The sequence below is a fragment of the Idiotropiscis lumnitzeri genome, chromosome 12, assembly GCF_059441095.1.
Source record: "Idiotropiscis lumnitzeri isolate Australia: NSW breed Sydney's pygmy pipehorse chromosome 12, RoL_Ilum_1.0, whole genome shotgun sequence".
Classification (NCBI taxonomy): Eukaryota; Metazoa; Chordata; class Actinopteri; order Syngnathiformes; family Syngnathidae; genus Idiotropiscis; species Idiotropiscis lumnitzeri.
This window is the reverse complement of record NC_142402.1, coordinates 10,887,474-10,901,563: the sequence shown is the minus strand read 5'-3', so window position 1 is coordinate 10,901,563 and position 14,090 is coordinate 10,887,474. Positions and strand designations below refer to the sequence as shown.

The 14,090-nt window shown below is 38.9% G+C and overlaps 1 protein-coding gene across 1 annotated transcript in view; it reads left to right on the top strand.

The window, feature by feature from the left end:
- Window positions 1–14,090, top strand: part of insra (insulin receptor a) — a 53,616-nt gene that overhangs the window by 3,689 nt on the left and 35,837 nt on the right. The window contains exon 2 of the mRNA XM_088310405.1: window positions 9,677–10,225. Within this exon, the coding sequence (XP_088166531.1) occupies window positions 9,677–10,225 (549 nt within the window). The remainder of the gene's footprint in view (window positions 1–9,676; window positions 10,226–14,090) is intronic.

Below are 14,090 nucleotides of genomic sequence, written 5' to 3'. Positions count from 1 at the left end.
ACTTTCCATAGGTTTCGTTTTTCTCTGAATAAAGTCCAGAGGGATGGGCGAAGAAGTCAGTGAGAGTGCGGGAGAGTGAACTGGCAAGACGCCTACTTCACCTCCTGGCTTCTCCTCCCATCGCGATGGAGAAAAGACAAAACCTTCCCTGGTTATTCCTCTGGTTCTCTGCATTTAATTCAGTCTAATAAAGGCGTCAGGACCTTTTAAACCTGACAGAGGGCCCACTTTTTTACAAAGGCATAAGTCAGGCAAAGGGTACAAAAGAATTTTCAAGGCATTCGATATAACGTAGAACACAGTGAAGGCAGTCATCATCAAGAGGGGAAAATACAGCACGACAGTGATATTACTGACGGGATGCCTCTTCAAAATTGAATGAAAAGACGGCAAGAAAACTGGGCAGGGAAGCCACCAAGAAAAACATAGAAGGAGCTGCAGGAATTTAGTCCACGTGACAGCAATCTCTTGTCTTCGTCATATGTCTGGGGCTAGGGGCTAGTGTGTAAGAGGGCTGTCTGATTGTACAAAAAAAAAAAACAATACAAAACTGAAATCTCGCAAAACACTTTTGGGAAAATTTGGTATGGCGTGATGGAACCTTTTGACCACACAGTAATACCAAGATACAAGATATTTAATATAAACCTACAGTGCTACAGCATAGTATTAATTTGAAGTGGTGCGTATTTCTGCAAACACATTTTTATTTTCTCCTTTCAATATTTCAGTTAGTTTTTGGATTGAGTTGTCCAGGTTAGGTTGTTGGTCACATGAGACGTGGAAATAGTTTTAAAATAGCTTCTTTTTGTCATTATTTTATTTCATATAAACTTGGCATTTGAGCAGGGGTGTGTAAACTTTTTCTATGCACTTTATTTAGACATGTATGGATTGAAGTAATTCATCAGGAAAGAAAGAAATGCAGTCATACTAATGAAAGTCAATGCTCCGGTGAGAGACTAAAGTGCTCGCGTCAGATTGCCAGTAGTCATTTGACTATAAGCGCTGTTGTTTTGGCCACGACGACATATTGGCGATGTTGTAAGTCACAGGCGCCTCGTGCACGTAAAAAGGCACAAAGGTCGGCCACTTATCGTCTGTTTGTGTCCGTAAACAAATTGTTGTCGCCATCGCCCCTCCCGGCTAAGAAGTCTGAGAATGCCAGAGGATAATCTGCTCTCGCTTACTGGCCAATTTAAACATTTAGTTCTGTGTGTCAAGCTTTCTTGTTAAGGAATGTGACATTATAAGCGGCTTATAACCTTGTTTGTTCTTTTCAAATGAATGTATGAACCAATGTGCTTTTCTACCATGGATGTAATGCAGTAATTCCCATCAGTGGGGAAAGTACCAAACTTCACCTAATGGGTCCCCAAAATGATTATTTATTTAATTCAAATAATGGGTCTTTGTCTATCTATGCCAGCGGCATGTAGCGACAAACAGAATAATGAAATGCCCACCCGGGATTAACAATTAACCTGCTGCCATTGATGCAACAGAATATGCCTCAAACACTTGAATACAAATTGAACCAAAGCTCGCATTAATATTAAAAAAATGAAGGGCTTGCCGATTTGATGGAGAGCAAATGCACCAAGAGTGCAAGGATGCTGGCGTCTGTCGACGCTCTGCTACATGTAAACACACAAATTGCTGCTTTTCCATAAGCCATTTTATTACATTTTAGACTCTGCGACGCATCTAATTTTTAAAAAAATACACACACAGTTGCTCAAAAGTTAAGAGTCAAATAAATTTCTGCCTTTTTATAGGTGGACTGTCATTCAAAAGTTTCAAATGTATATCATCTATTAAGGAAATAAATTTGTTAGAGTGGACTGTGTTTTCTTCCGTGACCCTTTTAAAAACAGTTCAGGTTGGTGATTTTGAAGGTTCATTTACGTGTTTGTCGTGATTCAAGTTATTTGTATCCAGTCCATCTCTGTTCTGAACCAACTTTCCACTCAAATTCGCTCTACTCAGATAGTAACATCAGCGTTAGCCTCAGTTCTCACCACTCCGGTCAGATGTGATAGGGTATTGCAATTTTGGGTTTTGATACTTTTATTATTACAGGAACAATTAGCCTTCTTGCAAATGGTGTACTGTGACTGTGCACTTCTGCATCTACATATGATAATGTAGAAAATATCACATGACATTCTTGGCACAAACGCAGGCAAAGTCAGTCTTGATGTTTGTGCAGATGATTCACTTTTCTTTTTGGCTGCGGTCTTAAAGCTGTGCCGCGTAGTTGGCATGACAACAAAGCTGCCCTTTCATCATCTACATCACTTTTCATCATGTCCTCCCTTGGCCTTTGTAATTATAAAAAAAAGTAAGATGCTTTGTAAAACACGTTTGTTGTATTAAGCATGTGTGTTAAAAAAAGTCATGCTGAGGTTATTATTACTGTACTGTATGGAAATTATAATCGTTGGACCTTCTGGCATCTCAGAGAAGATAACTGAATTGTATGTCAGTCTAAGTCGCTGACATCAATAGAAGACGAAAGATAAGTTTGTAGTGTATAAAAAAAAAAAATTCCTGGTCAATTAAGTGAAATACCAGCAGAACACCTGACGATCTTTTATGTGTCACGGCACAGAGGTTAAAAAAAATTGGGTGAAACTAAATTGTAAAAGAAATTTTGTCATAGGGCGTGTGGGTGGAGCTTTGATGATTCACCATAAAATGCAAAACCCTCACAACTCGGCTCTGCAGTCTTTAATTGGCGAGCGCTTTTTTTTTCCCCTTCTTTCAAAATAAAAATAAAAAATGCCCTTTATGCACTACCTAAATTGGATGGAAACAGTTGTCAGTGAAATGTGGCCAGGCCTGTTGCGCACCACTGTAAATGCCAACAAGCACATTAAATTAACACCTTGTTGACAGAATCATCAAAGCCCAACATTATGTCCTTGCACAATTGTTAAAGCCAGGCAGTATAATTTGCTGTCACGCATTGAGACTTTAGAGACGTTTGTTTTTTTTTTTTTAATATCACAAACCGGTAAAAGGGCTCGCTCAGAGACAGTTAAGATTTACTGGTTGATCAATTTCACATTAGGAAGGTAGGCAGGCTGAAGAGAACAAATGAACGTGTCAACGTACCGTTCAGAAAGATTTTTGTAACTTAATTGCAGTTACTTGCTTACAAACACAGGCGAATGTGCTAATATTGGTGTTTGATATGTGGACAAATTGAGTGGAGGCTTGGACTGTCATGTATGTTGTGTAAAAGCACCTCTTGTCCGTTGTCAGAAGTCTCATGTCGCTTTACAACGGCCAGCCAGTGGTTTCATCACGTTTTCACCCCTTCCCAATGCGAGCAATGACATCAAACCCACTCAAGGCGGGAATTTCTGCGACGTAAATCAAAAGGGAGTTGCGCAATTCCGCCTCACTCTCTCAGCGCTGGTGAGTGAAGGAGGGCCTCACGCTGAACCTCCTTCATAAGCCCGCCTGGCCAGTGGCTGAGTGGCCTCTCAAGTCCTTTTTGAGAGAGGAAGCTTTTGTTCAACAGCACTGGGAATTTAATGCATTCTTCAAAATTATAGAGTAGCTCCAAAGTTGCCTCCCTCTGACAATTCCACTTTCTGGGTTGTAAACACAGTCTTTCAATGTTTCGTGACGCCTTAAGGCTTAATTTGCCTAAAAAATAACACACGAGTAGCAGCAGGCACGTAGCCAAGTAGCTAACGTACCAGTCACAATTATTTTAAAAAGAATTGAGACCGAAACGGACCACAGCAGTCACACAAGAGCCACATTAAAGTTCGCGGCTCAGGCTGACTTTAAGCCTGACATTAAGCCAACGCCACTGGTAAGTAAAACAGGAAGTAGAAACCAACCGAAGTTAAACAGTAGCACTGCAGTAGAGTAGGAAAGTGCTTTATTGGCAAAAAGCGTTGTCAATATCTGCTTTGACTGAGCGTACTATTAAGCAAATGGAAAAAGAAAAGAGAAATAAAACCAGTAGCATCACTGACAGATGGACTCAACTTTGCTCTGCTATGAAACAAGTTTATTGATTATTCATGTTTATTGCTCAAAATGTTTTTTTTTCATTGTTGGATGAATGGCTAAATTGATTTTTTTTCTCCCCTCTGCAGCTTCCTTAGTTCAACGTTCATTCTCACTAACATTCACTATGTACACTAGCTGGGAACACGATGGAGTTTTTTTTTTCTTCAAACAAAAGCGCAGACAGCATTGCCATGTTCGAAAATTTTCTGAATTACTATTAAATATGTTAAAAATAAACTTTGTAACTCGCGTCTTTGATTTCCTCTAAGAAACAGACAACAAGCTCAAGATCATTTTCACATAGTTTTCTTTATGTCAAGAAGGAGATGATTGCCAAATCAATCACGCTGATTTAAAGGGACTTCTCTGACGTTAACATCGGCACTTATATAATAGGTTCGCATGCAAAAATGACTCGCCCAAACATGGAGAAAGCGGAGGGGGGCGTGGCCGTATTCCTCCTTAAAAGTTTTTCAAATTTGTCACTTATTTCCCAATTTCTCCAAAATGAATAGATGGAAAAAGAAAATAAGTCGTTTCTGTTTGTGGGACTGGAGAGTGAACCACCTTTTTTAAATGTTAAAAAAAAATATTAAAGTTATCAGCAAAACAACAAAGAATAATGGCTAATTATTTGCAATAAAAAATGTGTGTGGGAACAATAATAATTTTTTGTTTAAAAAAATAAAATAAATGGCATTGATTCAACTCACTTCACACTTGGTCTTTAAGGCCACATTACCCTCACCTAACTCTAATGTATGACGCTGGTCACTCACTGACAATCCTTAGCAAAGTTTGTTGTTTGTAACCGGGTTGTAGAAAGGTCCAAACTCGTGAAAGAAAGCATTGGTTGCAGTTCTTTCCAAGCTCGGTGAAGATGATTACATCACGTTGTTGTAAGAATCTCGCTGACTTGTACGGAGAGCAAAGAGAACTGTGAAACCCTGGAAAGGGAAGTTTCACAATCCCTCCGCTATTTGTGTTCCCGCCTTTTTGGGGGGCCTCTTAGGGGGACCTCCATGCTCAACACCAGCCTAACAATGCGCTACCCCTCCACCTATTCACCTCCCCTGGTGGGATGGACAAGTTTGTTTTCAGAAATAAATAAAGGAACGGCGTGTTGTGCGTGGACCGACTTGAGTACATATAAATTTAGCTTTGTCTTGTGTGCTGCTTTGCTTCGTACTTTTGGCCCGTGCTCAAGCTCTGCTGATGGCTCATTGATGATTCTCCGCAGCACAGCCAACAGCAATCTGGCCTTGTTGTGTGGGGATCTCAGCCCGTTGCCATGGCGACCTTTTGAGCGCGCGTCTGTGGTGGAGGTGGACGGCTTAAAAGTGGAAGAATTAAGGCTGCCACCCATGAATAGTTTTAAATCATCAATCATCCTATCGATTACTCTATCAGCTGCTCTTACTTAAATAGTATCGTTCTGTGAGCACCACTTTGTGGAAGGCCACTCACATAAAGCGTCATTTGTAAAATGAATAGTGTGTAGTCTACAAACACTTTAGAGTACATTGTAACTATCCATCCATTATCTGCACCTTACAAGGGTCAGCTGTCTATCTTCGGGCAGTTAGGCGGGGTACACCCTGAACTGGTTGCAGGGCCCATAAACCGACAACCATCCGCGCTCACACTCATACCTAGGGCCAATTTCAAGTGTTCCATTAACCTACAATTCAAGTCTGTGGAATGTGGGAGGAGAGCTGAGTACCCGGAGGAAACCCACGCAGGCACGAGGAGAACATGCAAACTCCACACAGGATGGCCGCAGCCGGGATTGAACCCACGCCCGATGCTGTCTCACACTGTGAGGCCATCGTGCGAACCAGTCGGCCACCGTGCCGCCCCAATTCATTATTATTATTATTTAGCCATCGTATTATAGTATTTTTTTGGTTAGGATTTTTTATATCAATTAATTCATCATTTTTTGTCATTTAAGCAAAGATCTCAGTGGATTAACTCTTTTTCTTTAGCTTTTACCATTTTTGGGTGATGCCACCACCAGTGATGGGGAAAGACGAAAATGTATGACAATAATCATATTTCAGGGTCAGTTTGTCTGCTTACATCAATATGATCATTTCAGTCTTTAACTAAATTATAGCATCGCTATTGACTTTATTTGAGCTTTATTGTACAATGGTTAATCTTTCACACTTGTATGACAGTTCAAATGGATTTGTTGAGTGTTTGTTTTGCTCAAGGCGGGTCACGTTGCCACAACCTGCAATGCAGCTATTTTGTGCCTTTGGCAACACGTCCTTTTAGATTTACGATCCATGGCAAAAGTTGTGACTAAATGTTCGCACATGGACGAGCTCAGTCTTTCTCCCAAGTTTCCCACTCGCACAGTCGGGCCGACGTGTTCCTGTTTCCAGTGAGCTTAGCTATCAATGGCTTAGATTGGCCATTGCTAAAAATACTATCCCAGCTGAAAGTGAACACTGATAGGAGCGACGACTCCGACTCACTTGCCTTCTGCGCGGGGTCACTCGGTGCATGTTTTACGAGCAGCGGCGTTCCCTCCTATTGTACGCTTCTCCATTCACTCCTTTGGAGTGTAGAAGAAAGCTGAGTTCTTTGTGGCTCTTAACTCTTGTTGCACTCAATTTGCTGGTTTCAAAATGATTTCCACCAATCCAGTTCCCTCAATTTCAAGTCACATAGATGTCGCTTCTGTGCCAATCATTTGAAAAAAAGTTTTAAACATATTCTGAAAGGAGGAGCTGTGCAATCTTTAAAAAAAAAAGTTTTTATATTTATGGCATTTGTAATGTTGTCACTCACTGTTCTTTGAGATTACTCAGTTTTTGTAGAAAAAGGACAATTTGTAATTTTTATAACAATTTAGTTTTTTTAGAATAATTTTCTCAATTTTGAAAGAATGTTGAAGCTACTTTTTTACTTAAAAAACAATTTTATTAGAATAGTTCTATCATGGAAACAGTCCAAACTTTATTAGAATGAACTTTTATGTTTTAATGTATAAAAATTCCCAATTTTATGAGGATGAATTTATGTAGCTTTCAAGTTGCAGTTTTACAAGAATATTCGTACATTTAGGGAAAAAAAATCATGAGAAGGAAGTATTTTTTCCTGCAAACCACAGAAATTTTACAAAAACAAAGTTTTTTTCCTTTCGAAGCAACTATCTCTTCGTCTGTCCTGTCACATTTTCATTTTTTTTAACTTGTGCTAAACCTTAGGTCTTTCTTTGTCTCTTACTTATGTTCTCCTTTTACATGGTGCTCTCTAGTTTTTGGTCTGAGACACCCCAAAACTGCAATGCCTTGCGTTTCAAGCTACATTTAAGTGCAATTTGATTCAGGACTGTTAGAAAATCATGCTGTGGGATGCTAAAATGTCAGTAATCATTAAAAAGTGTTTGGCTTGAACCCTGTGTCATGTTCTAGAAGCGTTTGCGGTTTTAAACAATATTTGGTGAAAATAAACCAATTTTTCATCTCCATTCCAAGATGTACTGGCATTATCAGCAAGTATAGGCACACGGTGTAATCGAGTACTCAAATGTAAGTACTTGTGCTCGGCCTAAAAATTCTTGTATTTAAAAAAAAGTCTTTCCCTTGAAATATTCACACTTTTATTCCCGTGACTTGATGACATGTTTATGTTAATTGTACAAATGATGTAGCCCTTCCTTTCCTCTTGGAATGGTCTTCTTAAAAATAACGTGTTAAATGATTTACACGTTGTAAATGTTCTTGTAAAGCTCGTTGTTTATGCGCCGAGTTGTTCTGTTTTGCAAGAGAAGGTGTCAAAGGAGGTCTCAACCATAAAGACATGCATGCCTTTCACCAGCTTAGGGCTGACCAGCTGACCCCGTGCCCCCGGCTCACTGGTGACTGCCTCAGTCAACAAATACACAGCCACATGCCTGCACTCTTGTGAACTATAAGCCGGTTGCACCTGCACGGCCAATAGCAGATGTAGAAAAAAAAAGTGGGATGCATCAGGCCTTAATGTGGGCGTTGTGCGTTTACTCTCACCAGGCGATTGGCCTATGGCTTGTTTGTAAGCCTTACGTAAGCTCTTTATCGGCCCATTGGTGCTATCATCTTTAAGTATACCACCACAGGACTCCATTTTGTCTTCAGCTAGCGAGCTGTGTTTTTTTGAGGTATGTTTGTTGTGAGTGAGTCTAGCGCCACCTGTTGATTAACTTATGCTAGTAACGTTCTTATTTGTATTTCATTCTCGTTTTTAAACGGAAAGAGCCTGGTAGCTCGCTAGTTGCTAGTCACACCTGAATGCGACCAGTTCAGTTCTCTGGTGTGTCTGCCCTCTAACATTATCCGGAACCCCCTCCGCAACACAAACACCAAACATGACTTCACAAATTACCTCTGGCTAGACGGAGAACCTCGCTCACATGGCAGTGCTCCACGGTTTTCAGTGACTTAGCACCAGAAATGCAGTTGCTAAACAAAAACGTCAACAAAGACAGTCTGCTCTTCATCACAGCCAGGAAAATAGCCGCTTATTTTGGAGTGAAATATCCCCTCTAATTACCAAGAGATCTATTATTCTCCCGTATGTCTGACTCCTTCGACTTTGCATTTCTAAAGCAGATGTCTTGCCCAAGGCATCGGTCATGTTCAGTAAGCCACTGGTCAGCAATCATGCCTGAATACATTTGTATGTATTTTTTATCAATAGAAAAAGATTACTTCATGAAAATAGTTTATTTTCAAGTGAGTGCATTTTATCAAATTTCATGAGCACTTTTTTTTTTAATTTGACGAAGTCTTCATTTTATGTTGAGATGTTTTCCTCAATTTTACAAGAATAAAAACATATATTTTTTAGAAGAAAAGTTATTTGTATGAAATTTACTTTTCAAGAAGTCATGATTTTCATGAAATTTTACAAGATTCAAATTATACATATTTCTAGTGATATTGTTTGTTTTGGGGAGTTAAAACAGGCAAAATGTCTATTAAATTAAAAATCTTTCTTTAAAAAATCATTTTCAATTGAATTTTAGGAAACGATACAAAGATAACAATTTTATTTTGATTGTTGAATAAAGTTTTATTTTTGAAGAAAAACATGAAATTCAAATGTCATTTTTTAAAATTGAAGATAATCTGAATTTCACCACAATAATCATCACAGAAATAAGTCATAAATATAATATATAAGAATAAAGACATACTAATGGGGGTAACTGTAATTATGATGAAAGATTAAATGTAATTAATATTTCAAGAAAAAAAAATATTTTATGTGAATGCAATTTTATTTTTTTTCCAAGACGACTTAAAAAATTGTATTTACTGTAGAAGACAGTTATAATATATAAATAATTCGACAAGAGTTGCGTTTTCTTTTCTTCACTAAGTCAACACTGCGAATATGGAAAATGTATTCATATTTTTAATTTGTTTTTCCACCCCTATGCTACACTTATATTCACATTCACACTGGTTTGTCAAATAAGTTAAACATACTACTAAAAAGACATCACCACCCCTGGTGTTTGCTCACCAGCAGTTGTGCTACACATTTATTTATTTTTTCTCCGGAAGAGCACAAGACAGGTAGGCTTGACTAGAACGCTCCTTCGTATTCTTAAACATCTTGTTCTCTCTTTGTGTCTTTCTAGTTTGTCCGAGCAAGGACATCCGTAACAATGTGACCAACCTCAATTCGCTGGCCAACTGCACTGTGATCGAAGGTCACCTAAAGATCATCCTCATGTTCGGGACCAAGCCTGAGGACTTCCGGGGCCTGGCCTTCCCCAAGCTGACTGTGGTGACCGACTACCTGCTGCTGTTCCGCGTATACGGCATGGAGAGCCTCAGCGACCTGTTCCCCAACCTGACGGTGATCCGCGGCAAAAACCTCTTCTTCAACTACGCTCTGGTGGTCTTCGAGATGCTGCAGCTGCGCGAGCTGGGCCTGCACAGCCTGATGAACATCACGCGGGGAGCCGTCAGGATCGAGAAGAACCCGGACCTCTGCTACCTATCCACGCTGGACTGGTCCAAGATCCTGGACTCTGTGGAGGACAACTACATCATGGCCAACAAGAACGACAGAGAGTGTGGAGACGTGTGCCCCGGAGTGTCTGTGGGGAAGACCACCTGCCAGACCACCACCATCAACGGGCACTTCAGTGAGCGCTGCTGGACGCAGAATCACTGCCAGAGAAGTAAGTTGTTCTTCACTGTCGTATAACTCAAACACTTTCAAGTACAACTGCAGTAAAATAACACAAAAATAACACTATTCACCCTTTGAAGGTGCTTGACAAACAAGTCATGAGGAAGTGAAAAGAAGAGCTTACCGTATGTGCGCATAGCCTTGTTATTTCAGGACAAAAGAGCACATTTGAAAAAAAATTGTAAATGAAAATACAACATTTTAACGACCAAGTGTGAAGTAAACTTGACCCACCGTATTTTGAGTAATAAATCTATATTAAGAATACTCATAGGTTTTTTTTTCTTTTTTTTTTCATCCTGGGTTACTAGTTAGACCTATAGCAATGCTGATTTCATCAAATATCACAAATAAAAATATTTCTTCGTGCTTTATTAATTGTAATATGTGTAAGTACTTTACTTGTGACACAAAAATATTTAATTTGGCATTTTCTGAACCAACTTCACACTAGGTCTTAAAACTACACAAAATCTCACAAATGAGTAAAAAAAGTGAAAGAAGTAGAAAAGGTATATGGAATATTTAATGACAAGTAAAAACAAGTCCTTTAATAATAAAAAAAATAGATATTTGAAAAATATTTTAAGAATATTGCCTTAAAAAAACTGAATAATAGGTGAAAAATCCAACCACATTAAATAAGAAATGTGCACAAATTTGATCTTTGTGTTTGATGTTTTCTCGAGTGGTGATAGTAGGCAGGCCTTCTGCTGTTTGCCTTGTCAAGAAAAGATTCTGTTTTTAACAAACATACCAGTTGGAGGAGGGCTGAACGATTTTGGAAAATAATCTAATTTGCAATGATTTATGTGTGCTGTTTTTTTTTTTTTTAAACAAGCAAATAATTAATTTTTATTACTATAAATGACATCACAACTATAATACTTTATAGGTTATTAAGATAAAGACCAATAAAGTATTAAATAATATAAGACACTTTATCTATTTCCATTCCACATTGTAAATTTTCTAAATACTTTGACGTGCACTGTAAGTCTTCACCACATCAACATAATACAGTGAATATATCAGTATATACTGAACTGTAAATCAGTAAGAAATTCAACAACTTAAAGCTATTACATCAATTCTGCAAACAAATCTCTGGCATTACCACTTCCACATTCAGCTTTTCAGATTTCATGAAATGTGCTATGTAGCTGAGTGGACTACACATTTCCAAAACCAAATTTATCATCTACAGCCATCAATAAATAAAATATACTAATATAAAAAAAATAAATCTTCAGTCTGACGGCCATAAAGCTGCTCAAAGCGAACTGCAGTTGGGATAGAAAAACCTCTTGCCAGGTGGCAATTTTGAAACACTGCTGCAATGTCAATTGGCAAGCCACTGGGCATGCTTAAAAAAATTTCAAAGCCTAAAATGTGTTGTCCTCACGTCAGTCTGAATGATACCTGTACCCAAGTAGAAAAAAAATGACGTTTATAGTGACCCTATGAATGTTGGTCCAAATCCCAATTGGACATGGCTAATAACAATATTCCTAACCATGACAAGAATGAATTACCGAGAGAGGAGCACAATAATAGGTGGAGAAACATGTCCCAGAGCTGTTAAAGTGCAGGCCGCTGTGTTGCGTAAGGGTGCAAGCAGAGCTATTGGGACATCACCCGTGTGCAAGATTCTTCCGACGACTTGAACTGCTTGGCACTGCGGGACGGCCAATACGCTTTTCGTCACATTGCAAGCCAAACATCTGTATCTTGTCCCAGCACCTCCAAAAACAGGAGCCCTGCTGAGATGAGCCATTGACGGGCTAACTGGCCAAGCGTGGCGTCGCGTTAAGATCCAGATTCGTACAGTGGAAGCTGTACTGAAATAGAAAGTACTTTAACAAACTCCAGCACATGACACAATGCCGGCATTGCAACACAGCTAACTTTAGCCAAAGCTGCAATTCTTCATCATCATCATCAGTGATCGACGACGACAAATTATTTTTTTTTTGCACAGTGACCCTCGTTGGCTTTTACTGTACTGGTTGTGATCCAACCATGATGTAGCAACATGACACAGCACAGTGGCTTGGTTTGAGATGCAGTTAACTAACCACAACCCTATTAAAGTGTGAATACAAGTTGATTAAATGGGGACAATTTTGTTTGCAAAGGCAATTTGGCGACACAGCCCCATACGATTAAGTTAATTGAGCTCATCTATTGCCAAGGGCTCACTCACACGTGAATTGAATTTGTGCCGGCACCACGCGCTTTCTTCAATCGTCCTTCCTGATTGAATTGACAAGATCTGTTAACCCCTTCCAGGCTCCCAAAAAGCAACCCAAAATTTTGGAATGTGTTTTTTCTGAGAGAAATATCACTCTATAGTATTGTTCGTCATAAAAACATACTGAAATGACAATTAAGTCGAATTAAAATATATGAAACAGTGGCAGTGTAGGACAGACAAATGGAAATACCGTACATTCTGTACTGTATAGAGTTCTCAGCTCCTTGCAGAGGATAAAGATTTGACCGTGAATAGTAATACTGTTATATTGAATCTCTCAATGCGTTGCTGTACTGTTTGTGTTCAAATATCAGTTGCTTGGTTACAAAAAATTATTTTGTTGAACTTGGTTAAATTGTTGTTATTGTTTCCCATTATGTGTTAGCATTAGCATTAAGCTAGCAGATTGAAAGCCGAAGATGTTTGTTTTAAATACATGTTGTTAAATTCTCCTAATTGGATGTTTATCTTGACAGCAAACTTCAACTAGTAGTAGGGGTGGGTACCGAGGTCCTGTAATAAACGGGCCCCAGTGCTGAATTTTTAAAAAGTGCAAAATCCAGAAGCTCTTGAGGAAATTACGCAAATTATCAATCCATCCATCCATCTTCTGTACCGCTTCTCCCCCGCCTACTGCCCGAAGGTAGCTAGGAATTATTCTTAATGATTTTGCACCTTCTGCTTCTCTGATGTTGTTTCTAACTAACAATAGTAGCATTGACCGGTGGTCGGTGGGGTGTAGGGGCACTTACCACTCCAAAAACTGTGTGCAGGAAGTTAAACCAAATCTGATCAAGGCAACTTAGAATCAGCAACTTAAAGTTAGTACATTTTTTTTACCACTCTTCTAGAAATATCTGTCCAAAATCAAGTCTACTGATAAATATTAAGTAGCTGTGTGGTTTTGAATATTAGGATGGACATAGAAAGGATAAAAAATTACTTTCAAGGTCCACTTTTCAAGGAAAACTGACAGAAGAAGAAAAGGTCAGCATGTATGAGTTGAACAATGTAGTACACAGAAAGGCAGGAGCAAAGAAAGGAGGTCTGATGCCTCTGTATCGGCATCTCTGGTGAGTACAAAATGATTATTTACCAGAACCTGGGGGACAGGGCATTCGTCGTTGCCGCACCCACGCGTTGCAATTCACAACCGAAAGCCCATGATACTGTTTTATTTTCTAAAGGAAATAAAAATCTCAGCTGTTCCGTTCTTTAATCTGGAATAATCACACTAATAGAAAAGGAGGCAACACTTTTTAAACGGCAACTTCTCTTAATTATTCTGCACTACACTCATTACTTATACCCTTCATTTAATCAATGGACTTTTGCTTTTTGAAATGTACTTGTTCTTTCATCGTTGGGAGCTTCCACGTTGGCAACCCCCTGTTGGCTACACCATATGAATGAGGTGTGCAAGATTGCGATGTCGATATTATTGCGATATTACATAACATGTAAGAAATAACATTTTTATGATCTGTTCAGAGAAATACCTTTTTGTATTAAAGTTGGTTTGTGTTAGTCATGCCCATAGAGGCTGTTCTCTTTTGTGGATGGTAATGTGCATTAAAGGGTGCATCTAATTGTTCAA